At 34.5% G+C, this 12,257-nt stretch overlaps 1 protein-coding gene across 2 annotated transcripts in view; it reads right to left on the reverse strand.

Annotated features, from left to right (window-relative positions):
- The window catches only part of BMX (BMX non-receptor tyrosine kinase), an 86,848-nt gene that overhangs the window by 42,374 nt on the left and 32,217 nt on the right, over positions 1–12,257 (reverse strand). For both annotated transcript variants that reach the window (XM_074299932.1, XM_074299934.1), the window contains exons 5-7: positions 11,920–12,039; positions 6,685–6,749; positions 1,855–1,973 (exon numbers count right to left, since the gene is read on the reverse strand). In XM_074299932.1, the coding sequence (XP_074156033.1) occupies positions 1,855–1,973; positions 6,685–6,749; positions 11,920–12,039 (304 nt within the window). The remainder of the gene's footprint in view (positions 1–1,854; positions 1,974–6,684; positions 6,750–11,919; positions 12,040–12,257) is intronic.

Raw genomic sequence — 12,257 nt, forward strand, 5'->3', positions numbered from 1 at the left:
CTTCATTTTAAAACTTCTAGCTGGCACCATACCCTTCAAACATAACATAAGTTACAAACAAATTCAGTCCTATCCACCTTAAAAAGTGGGGTAGTAGGTGGAGCAGAGGATACAAAGATGGATTTAAGAATCAAGATGGACCTGAATGTTCTGCCATTGACACATAATTATTAGTTGTATAACCCTGCGTAATCTCTCTCAGACTATTTTCCTCATTAGTAAAATAAAGATAATTATAACATCTGTCTCACAATTGTGAGGATTCAATCAGATGACATATGTAAAATTCTTTGCAAACCTTAAAGTTCTACTTAATTGCTAATTGTTAGTATTATCATTATTATAAATATTTATTATATGAAGGACTGATTTATTAAAATTTCCAAAGGGGTAGGTCTTTGTAGTAGTCCTTGCTTTATCAAAAGTAATTATGTTTTTATTTAATGACAAAGTCTATATTCCTTTGGTTGACTCAGATCAAAACCTTTTCACTAGTCAATCCTGACTAAAATAACTATAAAGAAAATCTTCTAAATTATTGAATTATGATAAATATTTCTAGAATCTGTTCTTTAAGGCTCATCTACATTCTAATAATTTAAAACAAGAAGATATGGCTTGAGAATAACCCAAGAACTGGAATTTTAGCAGTAGTACCTCCTTCACTTTGCCCTTAAGTCTTCTGAGGAAGTAATATTTCCATCAACAGGTTTGGAGTCTCATACTTGAATGACATAAGTTTGATCCTGATTAGCTTCTGAAGAAATGGTCCCATGATATGCATCAATTTGCTTTTGATTAAGTTCCTTATACTCTACAGTTTGAGCATTGATTCTATGGAGATTTTATTTCATGTACAACAGCAGAAGAAAGGCAGATTGTAGTAGCAGATTACAAGCAGATAAAGATGATAAGAGGTTACAGGTATAGAATTATATGGGAGTAAGATTTTTGGAGAAATGAGTCCCATATTTAAATAAGGATTATGAAGACCCTAGAGTTTAGGAAGGCTACAGCCAAGGGAAATAAGAGAGTGACCAAAAAAACAGGACCTGAAGTCATTCTTAGCTTTGTGACCATGGGCAAATCACTAAATCACTCAGATCTACAATTCTACAAAGAGTACAATATTGCCTAGGTCAAGGGATTATTGTGAAGATAAAATGAAATAATCTCTGTAAATAATTTTGTAAATCTTAAAGTGTAGTCAAAAGGTTCAAATCAAAACAGTTCAAGCAATTCAGATCAAAACTTCCTCATTAGTTGTTACTGACTGAATAGTCCAGAGAGAGGAGTGGCTTAAATAGTTTAGCCATTAAGCCAAACTTTTTATAGAGACCTTTGATTTATAAAGTTCAACAAAGAGGCAAAAGGAGGTGCTTTTCTTCTCACATCTTTATTTAACTTATTAAAGGGAATGGGGTGGGAGGATAAGTGATAACCGCTCAGTTGCCTTCATCTCTGTATAACATCCACTCCTATCCTAGACCTTTATCACAAGGATGAAGGAACTAAATGGGGGCCTCTGGTCATGCAAGTACTTAAGCAATGAGCCAAATACTGGGTCTCTGTAGAAGTGTCCCAGCTCCATGGAAAATGCCTCAATGCAATCTTTACATCTATGAGATAGAAATAGTAAAATTACTTATCTCATAGGGTTATGAATATCTTAAGAAATAGGATAAATAAATCATTATATAAATAAAATTATTATTACTTCTATTGATCTATCATACCCTTTTCTAAATGATGAATATAATTACCTGTTATTCTAGGAAGTACAGAATTGGTTTTTAATTTTTTTTTATTCTGGTCTTATTTGCCACCAATCAGGATGTTTTATTTGAAACTTACCGTGTACATGCATCTGTCTCAGAACTCTGAATTCTGAGCTCTGAATCAAATTCTGCTGTCACAGATTTCGGGGATGATCCATGAAGTGGAAGAACAGCAACTGCTCGTGGAATCTTCAGCTTAGTAAGACAGAAGGAAATTAACTTATTACAGAAAATATCTGAGTCAATTGTGTCCAATTCTATGTGACCCCAAATGGGGTTTTCTTGGCAGAGATATTGGAATAGTTTGCCATTTCCTTTTCTAATTCATTTTATAAATGAGAAAAGTGAAGTAAATAGGGTTAAATGACTTGTCCAGACTCACATAATTCATTAGTGTCTGAGGTCCAATTTGAACTCAGGAAAATTTGTCTTCCTGACTCTATCTACTGTTACACCATATATATATATTGCACATAATATACACTTAATAAATGTTTGCTGATGACTTCTGAGGAGTCCATATATTTCACCAGACTGCTATATATTACACACACACACACACACACACACACACACACACACACACACACACACACATACAGAGTAAGAGCCCCTTTCTCTGAAGAAACAGAGCAGTAAAAATTTCACTGAAGAGAAGAGAAATATAAATGAAAAGGTCAGAGACCTGGCTTTTTTCCCCTGGCTTTAACAAAATGCCTTTTCTATTCAGAATGCACCTGAAGAGAAAATGTTTTCCAAAAAATTTTTTTCTAAACAACTCCCAGGTGTATTCCCATAATAAATAACTAAAATGGACTCATACAGTATTCAAATTACCCGGCTGCTGATTTGCATGACTGAAAAATTTCAATATAAGTCCCAAATAATCCCTTAATGGGAACTGGAGACAAAAATCCTACACTGTGAAATATTCTCCATTTTTGCATTTTGAAAAAAGCAGGTTTTCAAGCTTCATTATCAGAGCATGTACAAAAAGGGTAAGCTTCTTAACAAAAGAAATTTTCTCCTCCTTCATTTGACTTGGCTCAAAAATTTTTCCTTGACTCAATTATATGGAATGGGTGAATAGGTGTTAAGAGGAAGTTCATGTTATGAAGATGGGAACACCTGGGCTTTGTTTCCGTGGACAATATCCCATCTTTCTTCCAGAACCATTTACAGAAGTGACCATCATGAATTTGGATAAGTATAGGAAAATGAGAAACATGAAAGAAATAGGGTCCATGAACAAAACTATTTTCTTTGACCAACTGTGAATGCATTCACTACTGCCAGTCTCTCCTAATTCCCAGGGCCTCAGAGAAATCTCCAGTCACTGTCTTTTGCAGTGTTTAAACCAGTTTTACCAAGCTTACCTGTGAGGTCTTCAGAGATCTCCGGCCATCATTTCACAGAATGATGGTTTAAATAAATGGTAGTTTGTGCAAGCTCAAGATTTATGTATTCACATCCTGCCCCTAGCTGACCTCTTGCTGACTCCTAGTGAACTCCTTAAGAGCTACTTCTTTGTCTCCACTGCTTAAAAATAGGGTCTATGAGGTTACACACACAGCCAGTCATAGAAGGAGATTCCTCTTGTTAACCATGCAAATCTCAATGTGACCAGAGTTCCTGCCCATGAGGTGCTCCCTGTTTACTCACAGAAACCCACTTCCAGGGGTCTCAGTCTCTATTGCCTGTTTACTTCCTGATTGTGCAGTGTTTGAGTCCTCCCTGGGACCCTTACAACCAAGAAAATGCTATAAAGTACCCTATATCTTAATCTCAATTCCCCCAAGTCACAAGGCTTCCATAGAGTATTAGAAACTGTTACTATTTCAGAGTAACTTTAGTAATATTAAGTTTCTAATAGATCCTGCTCTGCCACTGTTATTTGTCAGGGTTCTATGTTGCTACAACAGAAGATGCTTCTCACTTTCTCATCCAGAGAGGCAGTGTGATCAGAGGCTGAACATGGAGATAGGAAGACCTGAATTCCAATCTGCCTCTTGTATTTTAGCTGTATAAATATGGGCAAGGCACAATCAATCTCTGGAAAGCCTCATTTTCCTCAACTGTAGCATTTACCTTAAAGGGTTGTTTTGAAGATCGAATGAGAAAATTAAAGTAAATTGCTTTGTAAATATATCTTAAAGCATTATTAGGGCAGTTAGGTGATTCAATAGATAGAGTACTGAGTCTGGAATCAGGAAGACTCCTCTTCATAAATTCAAATTTGGCTTCAGATACTTACTAGTTGTGTGAGCCTGGGCAAGTCATGTTACCCTGTTTGCCAGTTTCCTCATTTGTAAAATGAACTGGCAAAGGAAGTGGCAAACTACTATAGTATCCTGGCCAAGAAAATGCCAAATGGGTCATGAATAGTGCAACACAATTTAAGAACACTTTTTAAAAAAGCACTATGCAAATAATGACCATCATTCTTATACATATTAGCTAGGAATTTTCAGTCTTTCTGTCTTCACTTTACTCCATCCCCTCTGCCTAATATTTTGATTCCTCCCCCATCCTACAAACAATGAAACCAAAAACTCCACCCTGGAGCCCATCCCTATAGCTCTATTCTTTTTTACTGACAATTTACTGAATGTTTTACTCTTCCTGACTCTACTTTCTTATCAACTACTCATTATTCAATGCCTTGCAATATACTTTCTGTCCCCGTCACTCTCCAAGGTCACTGTGATTGCCCAATTATCAAATCCACAAGTTCATTTCAGTGCTCACTCTCTTCAGCCTCTCCACAGCATTTGACATTGCTGACAACTTCCTTCTCAGTTGGCTTTTATGTCATTGCACACTCCTGAATATCCTCCTATCTCTGTATCTAGTTCTCTTCATCAGGTCTCCCATCCCCTAATTAAATTTTAAAAAGCTTTATATGCTTCCAACCTCAGAGACACTATGGCTATTCCTAATACATAATAAAAAACTTGAGGTCAGAGGCCACTGCATGCCACTCTTTGGAATTTTCTTAGTGTCTAGAAGTTATTAATAATCACCTATTAATGTAATACAATTGATATAGAGTTGATCCTTTGGTTTTTCATGGCATTCCAGAGTTTAGGTATAAGAGCTGTTGTTCAGTTTTTAAATCATATTTGACTTTTTGTGCCCCCATTTGGGGTTTTCCTGACAAACAAATATACTGAAGTGGTTTGCCATTTCCTTCTCCAGCTCATTTTGCAAATGAGGAAACTGAGACAAATAAGGTTAAGTTACTTATCCAGGCTCACATAGCAAGTAAATGTCTGAGGATAGTATTTGAACTCAGAAAGATGAGTCTTGGACTCTAGACCTGGCACTTTATCACTTATGCTATCTAGCTGCCAATATGAGGGCTGAGACTCCTGCAAAAGAGATCCTTACATTCTCTATGGTCATATAGAAAAATAGCCTGTGCAAGAGTGTGGGCAGCCCTGAATGCAATGAGGAGTGAAAATATCAAGTGAATGCCTCTTGGCAAATTTTAGAATTCTACAATATTGAAAATCTCAAGCAGGAAGGGAACTTAGACGTCATATCTTATAGTCCATCCCCATCATTTTATAAAGAAAGTGAAGAATTAAAAATTTAGATGAATTTTTCAAGGTCGAACAATAGTATCAAAAGTAGGATTTGAATTCCTCTGCATTGTCCTTTAAGAATTTGGATGCTAAGCACTTGGTGCATATGTGTTTAGTATTAATTATACTTCATTGTCTATGGTACCTCTTTAGCAAGATGTAGTTTCCTTCCTTATCTTTTTTAATTAGGTCCATTTTTGTTTCTGTTTTGCCTGAGATCAGGATTGTTACCCCATTTTTTTTTACTTCAGCTGAAGCATAATAGATTTTGCTCTAGCTCCTTACTTTTGTTTTGTGTGTTTCAAGTATGATTCTTGTAAATAACATAGTATAGGATTCTAATTTTTGATCCACTCTGCCATCTGCTTCCGTTTTTCCTTGAAAATGTATTGAAAGATGTTGTCCAGGTCCTCCTATTGAGTATGGCTTTCTAGTACTCTAATGAAACTGACATTTTTTTTCCTGGATCTATTTTCAGGACAGTTTTTTTTTCCCATGAGATATTTTACATTTTCTTCTATTTTTTCATTCTTTTAAATGTGTTTGAGTGATTCTTGATGTCTCATCTAGTTATTAGTTTCCACTTGCAAAATTCTAACTTTTAAGGAATTTTTTTTTCTCAAGTTAGTTTTTGTACTTCCTCTTCCATTTGATCAATGGTACTTTTTTTTTTTTTTTTAAAGAAACTCTTTTTGAATTTTTTGCATATCCTCTTCATTTGGTCACTTCTGCTTTTTAAGAAGTTTACTTTTTCAAAGCTGTTGAATCTTTTTTTTAATTCTTTTGCACCACTCATTTCTTTTCCTAAATTTTCTTTGACTTCCTTTTTTGAGCTCTTCTATGAGGTCTTTCTGGGGTGCTTCTTTCTTTCCTCCTCCTCTTCCTCCTCTTCCTCTTCCTCCTCTTTCTTCTCTTCCTTTTTCTCCTCCTCCTCCTTCTCCTTCTCTTTCTTCTCCTCCTTTCCTCTTTCTCCTCTTCCTCCTCTTCCTCTTCCTCCTCTTTCTTCTCCTCCTTTTTCTCCTCCTCCCCTTCCTTCTTCTCCTCCTCCTCCTCCTCCTTCTTCTAATTCTTCTCTCCTCTTTCTTTCCTTTGAGCTTCTTTCACAAAAATAGGAAAATGTTTTACATGATTGCACATGTATAACTGATATTTGGATTGTTTGGTTTCTCAGAGAAGGGGGAGGAAAATGGAGAGGGATAGAATTTAAAACTCAGAATTAAAAAAAAAAAACACCTAAATATTAAAAAAAAAAGTTTCAACATGCAACAGAGGGAAATATAATATTATGCATTTAAACTTTTTAAGTGATTGTGACTTACCAGTCTATCAGGAATGTTGGGGAATATTGATTTCCCAGGGATGCTTGTCACCTGCAGATTTGGATCTAAAAAATGAAATGACAAAGGACACTAAGGTCAATAGACATCATGAAGCAGAAAAATGAGCTTTCCAAATAATCCTCTCTAAACCTGGGGATTTTAAACCCAGTATTAAAAGAATCCCCACAACTATTTACCATAATGCCTAAAAAGAGCAGGAGTCATAACATTGAACAACTATATCTCTCTATTTCATTTATTGTCCCATTGACTCAGGCAATGATAGAAGTTTTGTACATTCAAGAAAACCATTTTCTAAAGAAAAAACTTCACAATCTTTGTTTACATCCAACTTTCATGACAGTCACAGAACTGAGAACACTGTCTAGCAGGTCTCACCTAAACCCACTTTACATTTGACCTGTCACTTCCAACAGTGGATTAAATTTTGGTCCTAAAGATACATAGCTTGCTTTAAGATTACCGAACATGATTACCAACTTTCATACTTATTTGGGAGTATTAAAATTGCCACAAGAAAAAAGGCTTTTTGAAATATCAATACATTATTTTTGCATTACATATTGCTGTTGCCTGCTTTCAAACCTGATACGTATAAATATGTGGTTTTTCCCCTCCAAATTTTAACAAATTACAGTTCCTTTCTATTATATGTAGTCAACAAACTCCTTTGGCATTTAAATTTGTTCACAAAGTGGCCCCTTCCCACCTTCTCATCTTTTCACTCTTAACTCCTTCCCATGAAGGCAGCTAGATAGTGCAGTGGATAGAGTGCTAATGCTAAAGGCATAAAGTCTTGAATTCAAAGCTGATCTCCAACATTTACTAGTTATGTGCCCCCCGGGAAAGTCACTTTATCCTGTCTACCTCAGTTTCCTTATCAATAAAATAAGCTGGAGAAGAAAACAATAAACCATCTGATATCTTTGCTAAGAAAACCCCAAATGGTGTCACATAGTTGAACACAACTCAACAACAACCCTTATCTTCCATTAACTCTACAACTAAGTAAAATTAACCCATTTATAATTCTTCTAACACAGCACTCTAACTCTTGTCTCTCTGTCCTTGTCCTGGAAGAACCTAAAATTTTGAGAAAACTCTACCTTTTAGAATTTCAAACTCCCTTTAAGACCAAGTTCAAATGCTATCTTCTGGAGGAGACCTGTCCCAGTCTCTCCAAAAAAGTCTCTTCTGTCTTTCTAAGCTTTTTTTTTTCATCCATTTTGTATGTATATTGTATTAATATAAATACCTTTTAATTTATTTATGTAAGTATTAATATCTATAAATAGTTATAAACAGAAATATAAGTATGTATAATATTTATGTTAATAGGCCTATTTATGTAAATGGTGTCTTTCCCCTTGGAATGTCATCTCTACAATTCCAAGGTAAGAATATGTGCAGTGACTGGCATATGATAAGCATTTAATAATTGCTCATTGTTTGATTGTTCATACATATAGATCTGAAAGGATTCCTAGAAATTATATAGTATAACCTTTCATTTTACTAAGGAAGATATTGAGAGAAAACAATGACTTTTTCAATGTGACTCTTGGGATAAGTAGCAAAGCCAATGTTTGAGCTAAACTGACTATAAAATTCATTGCTTTGCCTCTGTGTATAGTTGCCTCCATCATTTGACAAATCTCTATTAATACTAACAGCTAACATTTCTATAATACCTACTGTGTGCCAGTATCTGTGAGAAGCACTTTACAATTATTATCTCATTTGATTCTCACAATAATTCTGATAGGTGGGTTTAATTGTTACTCCCATTTATAGTTGAGGAAACTGAGGCAACTAAAGACTGAGTGATGGCTAAGGACATATGGCTTAGTAACTACCTATTAGGGTTAGACTTGAATTTATGTTTTCCAAACTTCAGGCTCAGTGCTCTATCCATTTACCACATAATATAAAATATTTATGGATTCAAGCACCTTGGTAGATGCTTTAAGTATATAAGGGTCCTTGGACATAAATAAAGATAACTCAAGATCAAATATGATAACTGCCATAATAGAAATACTAATAGAACTAAGCAGGATCTGGATGAAATAGAAAATACAATTGATTGAAAGAAAGAGGAAATTATAAGAAAAGCAATTTTTCTCCTCTGGTTTGACTTAGAAAAATCATATGGCTTAGATGGCTAAAGAAAGTCCCAAAGATTTTGACAGATTATAAATATGTATTCATATATTATATTTAACATACACTTTACCATATTTAACATGTATGGGACTACCTGCCATCTAGGGGAAGGAGTGGGGAGAAGGAGGGGAAAAGTTGGAATAGAAGGTTTTGCAAGGGTCAATGTTGAAAAATTACCCATGGATATGTTTTGTATATAAAAAGCTATAGTAAAAAATGAAATTAAAAAAAAAAAAGATTTTGACAGGTGAGTTGGATAGAAAGGGCCTTTCAGGTAGAGAGATCAACATAAACAAAAGTGTAGGCTATATAGGCCATGTTTTAAGAACAATGAGCAAGTCAATTCCTCTTGTACAGGCTTTTACTCTTTCACACAAAGTTGTTCAGTAGTGTAGCTGCCAGAGGGCAGAATCTCTGTGGTCACACCAAGATTCTCTCGAGGGACAGATGGCAAAATGACTCTGGGCCCTTAATGCCTATAAAAGTATATCTAGGTACTAAGCCAATACGTCATGAAGAGTTATGAAGAGGGGAGAGATCCCCCCTTTCTCTGGCCTAGTCCAGGTCTGTTAACTAGAGTTTTGCTACTCTGGCTTCCTCTTTAATTTATAATCTTAGAAAACTGCCAGGAATCTCAGTTTCTCTGTGGAAAAGCAAGGATCATGGAGAAGATATAATTTTCAATAAAGAGAAAAAAATGCTTTAGCTGAGACTTGGTACTTAATGTAATAATTGCTTATTAGTCAAATTCTTGAAAACACATAATGATGAGCCTAAATAAGAGATGATTCACTATTATTGACTATGAGCTGTTAAAACTATGCTAAGATAAAGTTCTAACTTTTAAAAAATTTATCAGCAACTGGTAATTCAAAGACTGGGGAAAGGTGAAATTATGTAAACTTTGAAAATATTAATACCTCTCATTTTCACTGATCTATATAGCTCTACTCTGCAATTTGTTTCACTTTTGTATCCCTTAGCACAGTGCTTGGTACATAGTAAGGACTTAATAAATATCTGTTGAATGATTTGAAATCTGTTCTTAACTTTCTTATCTTGGCATTCAAGCAAAACCTCAGTTGAGCAAATATATAATAAGATTTAAAAAGAAACCATTTAAATATATCTGTATATATGTATATTTCTATGATAATTGTGTATATATATGTATAATGTGTACATTTTTATATGTATATATATGTGGCATATATAATGTGCATATGTGTGTACATGTATGTTAGCTAGGTGGTACGGTGGATAGAGTATCAGGCTTAGGGCTATGAAGACCTGAGTTCAAATCTTGCCTCAGACACTTACTAGATATGTGATCCTAGGCAAGTTGATCCTATTTGCCTCAGTTTTTTCCTCTGTATAATTAACTAGAGAAAGAAGCAGCAAACTACTCCAGTATTTTTGCCAAGAAAACTATAAATGGATCTTGAAGAATTGGATACAACTGAAAATGACTAAAACAACAAATATGTGTACATGAATGAGGATATATGAAATAATAGACAAAATGTATAGTTATATAAAACTTACTGCTATACAAATGGTAACTATACATAAAATATATACACATACTTGTTTATATATGTAACTTCATATATTTCTATCATGCATAAATACATGAATAAACATACATATGCATATATGTATGTATATATATGTATTTAAGGCTTGCAAAGCTCTTTATACATATTGTCTCACTGATCATCACAACAATCCAATGAGATAGTTTTTACTGTAATTTCTATTTTATAGATGAGTAAACAGGATGAAAGAAGTCAAGCATCTCATGCAGGATTTGAATTTGTCTCTCTGCCTTCCTAATTCTTAAGTCCCACACTCTACCCACTATACCGCCTAGCTTTCTCTCTCTTTTTCTCTTCTTTTTCTCTACTTTTCTGCTACCCTTCTTTGACTTTGTCTCTCTTTCTTTCTCAATATATACACATAAATATGATTAGATGTTTTAGTTCATATTTATGCTTGAAACTAAATTGCAATTTTTAAAAAAATGTGATACCTAATTTATATGTATATATAAATTGAGCTCCATTTTAATTATTTAATTCTATTATTTTATAATTTTATAATTATTCTAATTAATTCTGAAGTTCTATTTTAATTACTTAATAATTCAATTGAGTTCTATTTTAATTATTTAAAAAGGATATTTGATTCAAAGAATATACAAATCTCTTTATCTACAGGAGCCATGCCTATGGGAAACCTAGCTGTTAGGACAGACAATGTGGATCATAGCCAAGAAGTCACAATCTTCCTAATGAGAACCACCCCTAATGAAAGGCTAAGTACAAAACAGGAGGAAATAAAAATCTACAAAGTGAGCACAAAGATCTTGTTAACACAGGAAGAGAGGATGTAGTCATCTCCATTAGAATGTAACCTTTATTTGTCTCTCCCATCCCACTTCCAGCAAATATAATATTGTTTTGTTTTGTTTTGTTTTTTAAACCATGAGGGCAGGTAGTGGATATAGTACCAGCCCTGGAGTCAGGAGGACCTGAATTCAAATCTAGCCTCAGACACTTAATACTTACTAGCTGTGTGACCCTAGGCAAATCAAAAAGATCATGACACAATTAGCTAGACATAAATGTCATTTAACAACAAAGATTCCAAATAAATCTCTATAGTACGTTTTCTACTCACAACCCTTTTTCACCTGAGAAATTTTTATGTGATTGCAGGTATATAAATGAGATATACAAAACCAACATTTACTGATAATAAATCATAATTTCATGACCCCCACATTCTGTGATGAACCCCCATATGGGGTTACAGACCATGGTTTAAGAAGCTGGGATTCAATGATTTACCCAGGATCATATCTAGTATATGCCGGATACAGCAATTGGAGATTTTGACTCCAAATCTTGTTCTTCACTATATGATGATTAAATAGAATGAAGCCAAACCATTTGGAAAAAGTCTTTCTCTCCATGTTTCAGCAACTGATTGGCATTAAGGATGATGTTTCTTTAGAAAGAAATAGAATGAAGGGATCTCCCTTACATTCCTCCCAGAGGGTGCATCCAGGAGCCGCCTTACAACTCTGCTGACAACAAAGGAATTTGCCATCCGTGAAGAATCCACTGTGGTACTTGATGAGCAGGTGAGGGTTTCCCTTTATCTCTGGAGGGCAGACAAGAAGGTCAGACTTCAGAAAAGCTCAAATGGGGATGAGAAACATATCTAACAAGTATCATTATCACAAAATAATGACAATTAGAGCTACTAGGATAATATCATGTAACTTCAGTAGAGATATATTGTAAACCTTAAGTTATATCCTTATACCAGCATATAAAGCTATATAGCTATGTAGTCATTATCATAATCATCATCTAGTA

This window comes from Sminthopsis crassicaudata, chromosome 3 (assembly GCF_048593235.1).
Source record: "Sminthopsis crassicaudata isolate SCR6 chromosome 3, ASM4859323v1, whole genome shotgun sequence".
NCBI lineage: Eukaryota > Metazoa > Chordata > Mammalia > Dasyuromorphia > Dasyuridae > Sminthopsis > Sminthopsis crassicaudata.